Source organism: Trachymyrmex cornetzi, unplaced genomic scaffold (genome assembly GCF_001594075.2).
Source record: "Trachymyrmex cornetzi isolate Tcor2-1 unplaced genomic scaffold, Tcor1.1 scaffold321, whole genome shotgun sequence".
NCBI classification, from domain to species: domain Eukaryota; kingdom Metazoa; phylum Arthropoda; class Insecta; order Hymenoptera; family Formicidae; genus Trachymyrmex; species Trachymyrmex cornetzi.
In genome coordinates this window covers 153,262-168,160 of record NW_017297908.1, presented here as the reverse complement: position 1 = coordinate 168,160, position 14,899 = coordinate 153,262, and the positions used below count along the sequence as shown (strand labels likewise).

At 32.1% G+C, this 14,899-nt stretch overlaps 2 protein-coding genes across 8 annotated transcripts in view; both read right to left on the bottom strand.

Moving 5' to 3' along the window:
• Positions 1-899: 899 nt before the first annotated feature.
• Positions 900-12,139, bottom strand: LOC108762797 (myb-like protein X). The gene is made up of 10 exons (XM_018509977.1): positions 11,615-12,139; positions 8,187-8,352; positions 7,928-8,092; positions 7,681-7,829; positions 6,903-6,980; positions 5,504-5,749; positions 5,014-5,223; positions 4,449-4,635; positions 2,776-2,853; positions 900-2,360 (listed from the first exon to the last, which is right to left on the bottom strand). Exons 3-10 carry the CDS (start codon positions 8,031-8,033, stop codon positions 2,254-2,256), a joined length of 1,161 nt encoding a protein of 386 aa, XP_018365479.1. The 5' UTR covers positions 8,034-8,092; positions 8,187-8,352; positions 11,615-12,139; the 3' UTR covers positions 900-2,253.
• Positions 12,140-12,994: 855 nt separating this feature from the next.
• Eb1 (microtubule-associated protein RP/EB family member 1) overlaps positions 12,995-14,899 on the bottom strand; it is a 6,715-nt gene continuing 4,810 nt past the window's right edge. For all 7 annotated transcript variants that reach the window (XM_018509985.1, XM_018509987.1, XM_018509980.1 and 4 more), the window contains 2 exons: positions 14,346-14,504; positions 12,995-14,262 (listed from right to left, as the gene is read on the bottom strand). In XM_018509985.1, the coding sequence (XP_018365487.1) occupies positions 14,194-14,262; positions 14,346-14,504 (228 nt within the window). In that variant the 3' untranslated portion in view covers positions 12,995-14,193. The remainder of the gene's footprint in view (positions 14,263-14,345; positions 14,505-14,899) is intronic.

Below are 14,899 nucleotides of genomic sequence, written 5' to 3'. Positions count from 1 at the left end.
TTCCAGAACGCCACGTGACATCGTTTATCTATCCATCCAGCACATCTATAACATATGGGTCTAATCTCCGCTTATCGCGGTTAAAGCGATAAGAGCAAGTTGTTGCGTCGCAAAAATGGACGTGCTCGCGGTATCTCTAATAATTTTATGAAAAGGTGGGATAAAGAAATTGCGAGCGTCGTAATCGTAGTGTGTAAAAGATTGATATAATTTTGAGCAACAAAAATTTATGCCTTGAAAGATAAGGGGGTTGTAACGAGCAATCAATCATTTTGCCTGTTATTGATTTAGATTATTTTTATCATCGGTTGTGTATTGACGATGCATATTGTGAGTCTTAGTTGATATAATAATGCAATAATCGTTAAATAATTAGCAAAAAGCATATTTATACGGTTAAATAATTTATTATCGTAAGATCAACAGTGTCTACATTTAATAATAACAATATAAAATAATCTCGGTTAAATATACATTCACACAAAAAGGAGGATAGTTACTCATTACAATATCTTAAGTAGAGATTATAAAACCTATACATTACACCGCCGTGCCGATCTTTATGCATTTTGATGATCGGAATTAAAATAATCAAAATTACAGATACAAACAATAAGCATCTGCAATAATACTTATTCCATGATTATCATTGACTGAGAAATGCGATCATTTCAAAAAGGAATATGTACTGAAAGAAAAGATCAGCTGCTGCAGGCATTTTTTATGGTAAAATATGACACAACATTTTTAATTGACTGCTGCAGCCAATTAAAAATGCTATGCCATATTCAGCCAATCTTTTCTTTCAGTGTGGACGTAAAATATTTTTATCATACTGCTAAAAAAAATAACACACATAATTATAAATTAAATAAAATGCTAAATTGAAAAAGTTAGACAAACTATGACATTTTTGTTTCGCTTTGAGAAACAGACTTAGAAAGTGTTGATTTACGAAGCGTTTTGTATACGTATATCTCAACGTATAGCTTTGTTTAAGTATAAAGAAAAATTTAAAATTTGCATTATACAAATATGCGCGTCGATAAAAATGAACTTATGCTGATTTCTTACTATAACATTTATTTTATAAATAAGCGAATATATCTAAAAAGAAAATCGATTCAATAGTTTTGGAGATAACACGCAAAACTTTATTTCCGCACGTGCTATGTTTTGCACTACCGTATTGCTTAGAAACAACATTCAATTTATAATCGCAATTACGTAATTGTCGAGATACGATGTTTTGTCCAAATACACTGAAAGAAATAATTGGCTGCTGCAGCAATTTAAATGATAAAATATGCATAGCATTTTTGATTGGTAATGTCAATATATGATTTCGATAGGCTAACGCAACTGAAAATTGATTGCTGTAACCAATCAAAACTGGTATACCATATTTTACCATCTAAATTACTGCACTAGCCAATTTTTTCCTTCAGTGTATGATATGCTTCCGTACTTTCAATGTATTGCTGCGATTTAGATGCAGTTACATCCACTTGTCTACAAAGTTTCCGTAATTTTGTAAACCTTATCACTCAACCAGATTTAAAAAAAATTAACCAGATTCAAGCTTATCATTCAATCAGATTTAAAAAAAAATCAAAATACATATACATTTCGGAGTTACGAATAAAAAAAACAATTATTCAATTAATCTTCTGGTATTTAAATGTGGTTTCAAGTAACATGCGGATTTAAAGTGATTTAGGATTAGTGAACATTATTATTTTTTTTCTCTCACATCGTGTAGACTGTAGACTATAATTATTATAGAGAATATTATTATAGAGAATGATTGAGCTCGTGTTAACGCGCGGTAATGACGATGTATTTTGAATCAGTTATACTTTGGACAATTACAGTTCAGATGAAATTTTCCTGAGAAACGCAAGCGTCTAAATGATGAAATATCTACAAGCATCTTAATTCGTTAAATAATTTTTAAGAGTAATAATTGATGAGCGACTGCGATGATTCGAAGATCTATACAAACTCGACTTCCATTCAGATAAACGTTCTGATTATCTGATATCTCTTTGTTATATCTTGACGACGAACAGTTATCTATTATTCGAAATCACATTTAATCTTCAATAATTGCGTAACTGTCAATGACGTTTGATACGACGCGATATTGCGTATCACGTAGTGATTTCTTGTCTCGAAGGAAAGCTTTCGTTCTTTTCTTTCCTAGTCTCTCTTCCTCTATCTTCTCTTTTTTGTTTTGCTTTTGTTAATCGACTAGTTTTTCTTGCGACGACTCGTGCGCTTACCTTTGTGACTTTTACTCATGTTTGTACTGTGCTTCTCCACTACTGCGTCGTTGTTAGTCTGCCTGGATTTCGAGTCTGTTAAAAAAAATATGTCGATTCTTTGAAGTAAGTAGACTTTGAAATAAGTAGATTCATAATTTATCCTGGCGATACACATTGAGGTCCCAAAAACTCCAATGCAATTTGCTAAATCAAGATTTTTTCGTGTTTCTGAATGTTTCTTCTCCTTTAAATCTATATATCTCAAAGCTCTTTAATTCTATCGACTTTTACACATTATAGACTTGTTTCTTAATCAATTCTCTATCGATTGAAAAAAAATTAATTAAAATGTTCATTCTACGGAAATTACGGTAACAAATATGGATGGGGTTCCAGGGACCCGAGTGTGTATATTAAAGGTGTACAGAGAGGATTAATAAATTTATAATAAATTTGATAATACAGTTGTGAACCAACTTATACAAAGTGCGTAATTATAATGTTATACCTGAAATCATTGATGCTGAGAATCGTGCTTCGCCATTGATAAACTCTTTTGTCTTTAATATTTTTCTTGAGACACATTCTAAATAATTAATAATTTAAATATAATTACTTTATTTATTTAATATATTGCGATTATATGCGATATTCGTCGCCACGACGATAGTTTTTCTTCGATTTACTATAAAGCTCATTGATGCCATTACATATAAAAATAGCTTTTACTGAATAATATATCGAATATTACGCGCGAACGCAGAATTACGCGTATCACTTTAGTAGTGTTATATTTAATGATAATTGGATTACTTCAAATGGATTCAATTTTGTATAGGAATATCATAAAATAAAAGAAAAAATTTTATTTGATTTTTATTTATAGACATATCATATTTTACTTCTTCAACATGATGGAGAATACTTTTTAATATCACAAAAAGAATCTAAAATGTATTAAATGAAAATATTGAAATTGATAAATTCGATTTATGTCCAATTAAGTGGATAAAAATCGTGAGATTTAATTCTAATGGATTACTTCATCTAGAAATATCTTAAATAATTACCAACTTTTTAACGTTTAAACGCAAACAATACAATATAAAAAGGAGTACAGTTCCTTTCATGGAAGGATTAGCAATAATAAATAATTAGAAAGTCCAGTTGTATTAAAACGTGCACTAAAAACTATTGCGAAATGTTTCCAAAAATGTAATTACAATGTTTCTGTTGGTGCGCATTTTAGTTTAAAGTTCTAAGTATCAAATCGGTTGTGCAATTATCAAATCCATTTTATTTGTAGTTATTTAAATTTCTCCAAGTAATTTGTAGAAAACAGTTGATTAGATAAACACAACCAATGTACAAATATTTTTTCACATGAGCATTTCGAATGTGTAGTGCCGGAAAATAGTATTACTTTCTAAAATCGTATTTACAAAACGTATTAATATTTACAAAATCGTATTAACCTTCAATACAAACGATTTAAGTTTTGTTATACTTTACGATCGTTACTGTTGAGGAAACGAATAAAATAATTTAAATAATAATAATAATTAACCACACCATTTTTAAAAATGATAACTCTCTTTCTCTCTCTCTCTCTTAGTATATCGAAAATTAATATCACATATAATCACATATTAAATATAAAATAGATTTATCGCGAATAATATATATAACACACGTGTATCGTAAATATAAGGGTGGTTATCTGTGGTCAGACTATCGAGCCGAAACTCGATCCGAACCTCGACTGTTTTTTTGCCCGCGTAACAATGTTTACCGAAATGCTCGCGGTTTGAGGTTCGGCTCGAGTTGCAGCTCGATAATCTGGACGCACCCTAATAATATATGTATAAAACAAGCAGCCTCGTAGATTGTAGATGTTTGTTCCATATTTACGATTTGATCGTCAATAATAATCACCCACACATATTAATTATTAAGTAACAATCCATCGATGCAACAATTTAACGCACATACTCATTGTATGTGTTTAAATAAAGCAATAGCTCATTAAATGTTACTTGAAAGCAATGCAAGGAAAGCGAATTCACATGCGGTGAAGGCACAAGCGCATGTAGGAGTAACATAAGGTAGCGAAAAGCCAGCTCTGGAGCTAATCGAGAGATCGTAGCCACAGGAGATGCAGACGCGTAGAGAATCACTTACGTTTGGCGATCGACATCGATGGCTCGTTTAGCGTGTCACTATCCGAATCAGAGCTGACTGGTGAACAGAACGTCGGATCGCCTTCCTGACTGGATCTGTCGGACGTACAACACTCTAACGAATCGATACGCTGCAAAATCGCAAAGTGCTCTTCTACCTTATCGCGGCTCTCCTTAGCCGACGATCTCTAAATACGTTGAACAAGCTCGTTGAACATTATAAAGAATTCCATTCCTAAATGTCGTCAATGTTCTTTCGATTCCGTTTCGCTCATACCACGCGAAAAATTGCGTAGAGCGAATTTCGTACACACGAATATAAAATTTTGCTGTTTGCATTTCGTTTTGTTTGACCGAATAGAAAAATAGAAATACAGTACGGCAGAATTTATTAAAGAAATGCAAAGATATTGCGCGCCTACTTCGCTTGTGTATGCGCTTTCTCTCGTTTAGAACGTAATCTCGAGTAAACATGAGGCAGCCACGCATCGAGGGATTGACTTCTTTTATTCCTCATCCTTCGATTATAAAGATAATCCAAAAGAGCATTATTCGAAGGTGTTTACCTTTTCGCAAGCCGACTCGACGAGTTTTTGGTTAGAAGCCAACGTGAAAGCTCGCTCGGCTTTCAAAAACTGCTCCGTGATCCTCATATTTTTCATGAACTCTTTTTTGTCTTTAATGATGTCGCGAATCTCATCCTGGGACACGTCATCGTTGCTGTTTTCATCGTCATCATCGATACTGTCCATATCGCTCAACGCGTATTCATCCGGCTGAAAAGACAATAGTAAAAACGTAGCTAGATAAATCTTTTGTATCGTGCAGTAAAAGCACACACATATATGTGCAACATTAAAAATATAAATAAAACAAGCAGCGTATATCGTCGAAGTTGCGGGCTATTTGTTGAAGAAGAGTCAAGTCATCGAGTTTTTTTCGAATCCGTAAATTGACTGTGAACGTGAAATACCGTTTGGATTAGGAATTTGACAATATCGATATAGTTCAGAATGATAAAATGAACATTAAACAAAATTATAGAATTTAACTTACATCAAAATCTTCATCGTCTTCGCTATTTTCCAAAGCGAGTCGATTAATCTTCTCAGTCAGAGTTTCCTTTCTCTTTTCGTTTTCCTCCTTCTCTTGCTTCTCTTCCTCCGATTCGCTCATTGAATGTTTTGATGTTGTCGTAGAATCGACTGATTCTACTACTGACTTTTCTTCCGGCTCTTCTTCCGACTTTTCTTCCGGTTTTTCTTCCGGCTTTTCTTCCGACTTTTCTTCGGACGTCGTTACCTTAAAAGGATTTTTTGTTGTTTTATCGAATATTTTATTATATATTTTAATATAGCAAGAATAATTCTTAACACAATAAAGTAATCACGAACACATTTGATTTTACATTTACGGTAATAGCTGCTTTCCATTTACACACAAGTGAAACTGAGTCTGAAATAAGTATTTCATACTCAGACGTTTAATGACGTCATTACTTGCTTACTTTGGTAAAAAGTTATCACATGACAACACGGGTTCATAATTTTACTTTTAAGGTGAATTACGAGACTCACTAAAGCACACGGTCTCGATCTTGTGCAGATTATAGATAAAAACTCAGTTGTATCTCATTTGTCAGAGTGCAAAAAGAATGCTCATTCAACTGAGTTATGACATTACAAGTGAGAATTATGTAAATGGAAGGCAACTAATCTCAGAATCCGTCAAAAGATATCAATTTTTAGAATAAATAATTCTAAATTCTAAATTTCTTGGAAAGGAATCTAATTCCAAAAGGGTGAAAATATTGTCACTATTGAAAAAGAGTGAAAATATTTGCACTTTTGAATAGGAATGGAAAATTTTCACTCCTTTAGAGTGATATTTACTCCGAAGAAAAGAATTCTCACTTCTTTTTTGGAGTAAATCTCATCCAAACCATGAAATCTCATTTAGAAAAAAAAAGAGTAAAAATTTGTCACTCTTTTTCAATAGTGGCAGTATCTTATCTCTTCTGGAGTGAGATAATTTTACTCCAAGGAATTCAGAGAGACATTTATAAAAGATATGTCAGTAAAAAAAGAAACACTTGAATGAAATACTCAGAGAAAGAATGGGGTCATAGTATCTTCAAATAATAGTACAATTGGATACACATGATTTACGTTTACACAGGATAAGATACCGTTTTATTTACTGGATCGGGATCGAGGTTGCTACTAATATAAATTTTGGTAGGCGGTGGTGACGAAAAGGGTTTGGATGTATTCAGGCAGAATAAACTCGACAAAGTCAGACAAATGAACTTGATCAGGGTCTTCTTCATTGAACCTCGTTTATTGACGATCTCTTGTCCTACATCCACCACCAAGACTATTATCGTGTTAATTTTATTATCTTTGCAGTTGTGTTGCATTCGCTACATTTCACTGGCAAAAAATGCGCATCTTACCTCGAGCTCATATCTCTCTTTCTTGTCTTTCTTCATTGCATCATGTAGATACCTACGACGTGTTTGCACAAATTTTATCTGCCGAAAAAGTGTTTAATAAATAATAAGTTGAATAATAAAGAAAAAATAATTGAACGCAAATGAAATAAAACAGACGATGTTAAATAACTTTTTACGAAAATATTCATCTTATAACGGAAATTCAATGTGTTGTAAAGTTTGAACTTAAGTGTTTAATTTTAAAGTATTAAAATGTTTTACTCTTGTCTTAATTTTTTTAACACTTAAAAGATGTTTGAGTTATTAAACTTTTTTAATAAACAAAACACTGTGTGTTTGTATTTAAAACATTTTAAACGTTTAAAATTGAAATATCTTTTATTATTAAACGTTTGTTTTGCAAAGATGTTTTAAACATTTTAAATACTGCATTTTTTACAGTGTTTTTGTTGACTATTTCCTTTTGAAATTAACAGTTTTTATTAATCCTTACCGAACAAGGTCATGTCACTAGTGATCAAGCGATTCTTGTTCGTGCAAATCTCTTTGAGTTTTTCGATAATTATAAATTATACTACATTTTATTATTTTTCAAAAAGAAGTTTTAATATTTATTTTAAAAAGTTGAAAGTATGTTGGTGAATTTTAAAGATTTTTTGAACCGTTTTGAAACGGACGGATTCTAGTGATCCATGTTTAGACGGATGAAGCATCAAATTGTACCTTGTATTGTAAGGGTTAAGCAATATTAGTATTAAAACTGTAAAGATGGACATACCATTTCACTTGGCGTGATTTTAGGTGAATTGAACATGAAAGCACCTATATTAATTATTACTCTGATTAAACGTATTATTACTAAGCACGGCAAAAATAAGAGCCATGGTAATGGCCTCACGAGTTCTGTTGTTCCCGATTCTTTCTCATCTGAAATATCGATCCAATTCAGTCGTCGAGAAAAGTACATATTTTTCATCGTTTATCGTTAAAATGTTGAAAAAATATAGTTGATTCGTAAATCGCACCTTCGATATTCTGTTCAGGCAGACTCCATTCCATACACTTCTCTATGAACGACAGAAAATAATCCGTATATTTTAGTATTGTCTGACCTAATTTGTTTTGCAACATGATTGCAACAATCTCAATTCTATCCAAATACAATCCCCTTGTGGCGTCTCGTCGACTGTCTATAAACAACACGAGTAAACAATAATACTCGATCAATCGGAAAAACGTTTATCCGGATATATCTCTTAACAAATATAATTTTGAAATGCTTATTTTGATGAACTTGCCGTATCGGAAGTAAATTAATGCCTAGAAAGACTTCTTCCTTCTTTCTTTTTATTGGCTCTGCAATCTGACTAGTTAGTACTGGGCCACTGATGATCTTCGCAATCGAATAAATCGTAAAATCTCGGTATGCAACGCATCGGCCACCTTGAACCTTGAATCGGGCAGATGTAACAAAAGGATGAATCAGGATAATGCAATTAAAGTAGAAATGGCGATTTGAAGCGCTCCTTCAGACACTGGGCGCCTGTAACTACGTTCCCGGACCGCACAAACGCACGTCCAGCCGAATGAAGGGACTATATAGGTGCGTTCGGGGAGACGCTATTAGCGCTATTTGTATCATTCTATCCTTGTTTTACGTCTAATAAACAACGAAGATAGAATGACAGAGTAGCATTAATAGCGTCTCCCCGAATGCACCATATGAGTGTGTACCGGCAATGCCTAGAAAGACATTTGAAATCACAAACGGTTTGTTCACTTTAGGGCTCTTAGGTCCAATTCTAGAATTGGAAAGAGATAATGAATAAGTTGAACCTTGATTAAAAGTTAACCATGAATTTTGAAACTGGGCCTTATGGCGTGTGTACACGATGCTAAAAATCGGTCCGAGAAGAAAGAATTGACCAATTGCAATGGTCATGTGATCAAATTGTTCATGACAATTTGATCACATGACCATTGCGATTGGTCAATTCTTTCTTCTCGGACCGATTTCTAGCATCGTGTACACACGCCATTACGGACGAGCGACTTTGCCTTACGAAATTCGCGACACTTTTCTCCAGCCGTGTTCCAAATTTACTGCCAGCACTGAAAATGCTACAATTTACGTTACGTGTATTATAGATTCTCAGTGCTAGCAGTCTATTTTGGAACACAGCCTCCGTAAAGCCTTGTGTCCACGATGCTAGAAATCGGTCCAAGATCTCGGACAGAGAAAAAATTAACAAATCACATTTAAACAATTTGATCACATGACCATTGCGATTGGTCAATTCTTTCTTCATCCGAGTTCTCGGACCGATTTCTAGCATCGTGGACACAAGGCTTAACTCCGTATGAGCGGATCGGCGCTTTCGGCATTGTGGCGCTACAAAGTCGCTCGTCCGTAGGAATCCTTAATTATTAATTATTAATTCTAAGGCGAGAGTAAGATCACGACAGATCTCTTAAAAAAAAATATCAGAAATTACAAATTGTTGGAGAATATAACAAAAAAACAGGATAACATGTTATATATATATATATATATATATACGTTATGTGTACTATATATTTCGAGTAAAATTTTCCTTGGAGAGGAAGTTTTGGAACGTAGGCCTAGAAAAAGGTTTTTTTCTATTATAAATGAATTTTTCTTTTATAACGCAGAAAACATAAAAAAGTATATTTATTCAGAGATTGTGGATAACAGATTGATGTAATAACTTAATTTAAATATTAATTACAAGATTATAACAAAATCAATTTTTTATTTTCAAATATATTGCAAAGAAAATAAACTTAAAAATAATTAAGTTGAAATTTAAATTACTTTAATGTTTCCAACTTTAAGATATATCTTAATAATATAGTCAGATAGATATTTTTATTTATCTGCATGTATCGATTTGTTTACAGAAATGCGATAAAATTTTTTGCAAACTTATAGACGAAGATAATCTTTGCTAATTCACGATGGAATTTAATTTAGCTCAATTTTTACAAGATTGAGCACATCTACAATTTTTAAAATCCTGTCAGAAAAGTGCTGCGTACACGATACATATGATATATAGATAAAAAATTACTAAGTTTTATTACTAAGAAAATTTTTCTGCATACAAAATTTTGTAATTTATCAGATAATGACAATTTAATGTAGTTTTCCTCTCGCATGTCAAATAAATGTTAAATGGACTCATCGCGATATTAATAGATTATTATATAATAATTTGTCACGAAAAATGGTAAAAGCATTTAGGAAGTTCTGTGTGCGTTAAAACAAGCATGTGATATATTTAATTACGTAATTTCAATTTGTTTTGAATTCTGGTATTGAATCTTTATAATATAAAATTTATTGTGTGGATTGACTAATGGATATAAAATAATTAAATGGATTTATTAATGGATATATAATAATTTAATTGATTGACTGATAATTAGATTTTTAAATCAATTAATGTGATGTAACATAACTTCAATTTTAGAATACTTTAGATTAGCGAAGTGTCAATATTATTAATAGGCGTAATTAAAGTTTTTCGAAGCTATTCGCTCTAATTTTTAATGATGAGAGATTAGAGAGTAAAATTTAAAAATTAGAAACATCATTAGTAATGTGACATTTTGTACAGTGTTCATAAAATTTTCTTTGGTTGTACTCTCCTTAATTTAAAGTTTAAACAGAAGAGTATGATTGAATAATATCTTAAGCAATAGTAAGTTTACATTACATGCTGAGAGATAACCAAGAATTGTCTGTGTGCTGTCTAGTAAAAATCTAATTCTATCACTACCGTTTTACTAACCCGTTTGTACAAGTCATTTCGTTATCATGTTTGTCTCTTTCGACTTTTATCGTGTTTTCATTGGATTTGTGTAGCAGTCTTCTTGACCGTCAAACTTTTGTGTTTATATTGACAACACAATGTAACAGAAAAAGGTGATTTTTTTTCCATTTAGTATATAAGTGAGCGTGTCCACATATACGTGTGAATAATTGGAGAATATGAAGCCATGCTATTTCAACAGAGCTTTGAACAGAGTTATCCCGATTGCCATAAATCATGTATAACAGCATAAAATCGGTTATTATTCTTCGAAGTGTATCTTACAAATAGCATATTTTTAAAAGAAAAAATTATGTAAAAATTATTCGACAATTATTTATAAGCATCTTCTAAGGCATTTTCTTATTGCATTAAAGATTATAATATTTGATCATCAATTAATAACAGTGACGAATTTTCTTGCTAATGCAACAATTAAAAGAGAAACAAATAATAAAAATAAAAATTAATCGTATAGGTGCAAATCATTTATTTCTTCTCCGTTGATAAATTGACTGACTCGATGGAATTCGTTTTAAATTATTTAAAATCTAACATATCGTTTAATCTAGATAATTCGGTTGAATGTTTATGTTTGGGTCAAAAAGGATTTTGAAATAGCATCACACACTGGTCAATAAATCTCCAGTTGATTTTAATGCTATTTATCAAATCACGGAAAATCTTAATTAAATAATCGATTTTTTCAGTTATATAAAAATTGGTACATATAATCTTTCTTAATACATTGCATAACAATCTGTTTGAAGCACAGAATAATAGAGAACTTTTCCACCAGTTATTGATAAATTTCTTCAGGGGATACAAAGCATGATTTTTGCAATCTGTCTGTCTATAAACTTTAACTCTAATTACCTCTCGTTGCAAATACAAAAACTGGATAGAGAACTATTGTTGCTACCGCTGCTAATTGTGATCTTTGTCGCAATCACGTGCTGCAATATCTTAGAAACGGTGTTCTGTGAGATTGTGTGGAAGCTGTACTTCTGATGTATACTCAAGCACGCGCGAACGAACTGACACTTTCGTGACTGCGAGATGTTGAGCGCGAACTGGGAAAGCAGAAGTTTCACGGACAGTAACGTAACAACAATTAAGAGCATGTAAGCGGCGCCTTACATATAAGAGCCCATAATGATTTTTGAAACCTAGATTCCAGATGAGAGCATCAAGCCTGCAACACGATGCATCTCCTCGCTAGATTGCACGCGAGCTAATTAATAAAAATGTACCACGAGACACACATTTCTAGCAAAACAGTACGAAGAAATGCATCTGCTGCAGCTAGAAAAAGAAAATGAGACTTCATCTTAAATCTACTGACAGAAGAGTATCATAAATTTTTTATCTGATCAATTCGGAAAAATTATTTATATAAGTTAAAATATATTCGTACTTATTATTAGCAATATTAAAAATTTTTTCAAGTATATACTGTTCGTGAATCTTTGAAGCACATCTTCATGAATTTTTTTTCCTTGGGTAATTACGAGATTTACAATCACATTGTTTATCGCTATTAACATATATACTTTATACCTCTAATATACATCTTGCAATAATATATGAAAAAAATTATGCCCCATTTATTACATCATGTCTACATCAAAATTAATTTTTTATAACGGATAATTTATCTGATAGACAGCTTTGTTTCTTATAAGGTTCTAATTCTACTAGATAATTACACGATTGCAATTTAGCATTATTCAAGGCTTTTCTCTCTTTCTTTCTCGTATGACCTTCTCTCGCGAATTTCAATTAAAAATTTATAATTACATAGGTTATTTTCACTGCGCATCAAATATATCGAAATATTCGAATACATTCGAAGATTCGAAAACAATCGAGTCGATTTTATTAAACGTTTATTATATCGGCATTAAAATTTTAAATTTTGAAGCATATATGCGCGCATACAGAGCGATGAACAGCTGGAGCGCAAGCTAAACTGTATTCTTCTTTGCTGGAACTTAGTAAAGACGTAGCACGTAATGCAAATTACATTCTAGACAATTATGTCACGATAATCGACGCTTCTCGCTTAAATTAATTCGATTATGACGCACAATCAATGTTGATCTCGATTGTCGAAACCAATATAATATTGAAAGCACACACACATGTTAAAAACACGTAAGCGTTCGCAAAACGTCTACATGCCGTAACCCTTTCGCTCGTTGTCCCTCTCATTCCTCCGCTCTCGGAACGTATGGATTTTACAAACTTTTTTTTACGAAAATGAGATATAGCAGCATCATAATTGACGGTGCCTGTACAATATAATTGTAAAAAAAAAAATAAACATTTCGCGTTTATTCGTGCGATTCTGAGTATTATTCCGAAATCTCAAATTCACCGCATTTTAAGGCCATTCTTATATCCCGAGAGACTGTCATGGAGATGCAAACATGATCGGTTCTTTTCTAAAATCGATTTGTACGGGATAAACATTAATAGATGAATCTTTCAATATCAGCTCTAACTTTAAGTTTTTCATATCTTTGTAAGTCAATAATCGCATAAGCGTACCATTTTGTTTCGCAATCTGCCTTCACGAAACGCACACTGTTTAATTTATTGAAATCAAAATATCTAGACTATATGCGCGTGGTGTTTATGTTCTTACAAATATGTTATGTAGTAGTTTCTATGTTGGTAAGACGCAGATAGAATATCAAAGCGGAATTAAATTTTTAATTATTAATATTATGTATATCCAAATTATTTTGCTGACGATGAAAATCTAGTGTTTCACATGAAACTATTGAATGCATCGGCCATATTGCACATAAAAAACGAGTGGAACAAATTGAGCAGTTTTTGTTTGAACTTCTCAATAGGTCTAATGTTTTAGATGACTATAGATTTCAAAAGGCAAAATTGTTGACGGGGGCTTCGTGATTCATTATCGATCAAACTTAATACAATTACAAACAAAACACTCACGCATTAAAAAAATGTGTAGTTAACGTAAGTCGCTACGTAACAGTACGGATGCAGATAACATTAATAGGCATCGGTATCCACATAAATTTTTGAGGCAATTCGAGAGCCATTGATCTTCGGAACTCTACCATTTTAACGCTATAAGGAATTGCAATAATTTGTGATAGATTACTAGTTGATTTTTTTTCTCTAATTTTCTCCATTTCTTTCCCTCTTTTAGCAACGGCCAATAAAGAACAAGTTATTCAAGTGCACTACTCAACTTAAATCTATTCTAATGTTGTGCGAATCTTAATGATTTCAGTGAACTTTATTAACAAAATGTATGCACAATCCGCGCAAAAACGGTTGAATTTGCTCATGTAAAATAGCTTATGTAATAATTATGCAAGGGGTAATGATACTGGCTCACAGGCATGGTAAACTGAAACGCACTTGGATAATTTGCTGTTGTTCATTTCGATTACATCCGTAAATAAAAAAGGTTAATATTCCTCCTCATCATCAGGCGCAAGTCCGTCACCTTCCAATTCCTCAGGTGGTGCAAAACCATCCTGAAAAAAGACGAATAGAAATTAAAGCATTTTATTCAAGGGAATTCTTAGAATTGCAGAATTATTATATAAATGTAAATTACCTCTGTTGCATAAAGGACTTCTAAAATTTTCTGTACAATAGGTGGAGGATCGCCGCCGTTGTCACAGTCTTGGCACATGACTTCTATGTCACGTAATTTTCCAAAATAGAAATCTCTCTCCTTTTCCAGACCTTCGACTGACATTTTCAGTTCAACCAACTAAAATATTTCAATATTAAGAATCTTTATTTTAGACCGCGCGCGCGGCGCATATGTGAGAACACAGTCAATACTAGAAATCAAATGCTTATAACGGTCGAAGCTGGATCTTTAATGGTTAAATAATTCAATGTGAATATATATATTCAATGTGAATATATATATATATATGTACTTCTATGTACATGCATATATACTATATTTATAATCATTCAAACTGCACACCGAATTGGTTTTCCGGACTTATAAACGCAATTAAACTACTATAATAATATCATGAATTAAATTAAATTAACAAGCAATTTTTAATAATTAATTTGATGCTCAATCAGGCATCATATTAGAAAGATGTGTATATGCTGAAAAACTATAAAATAAATTTATTGCGAAAAATA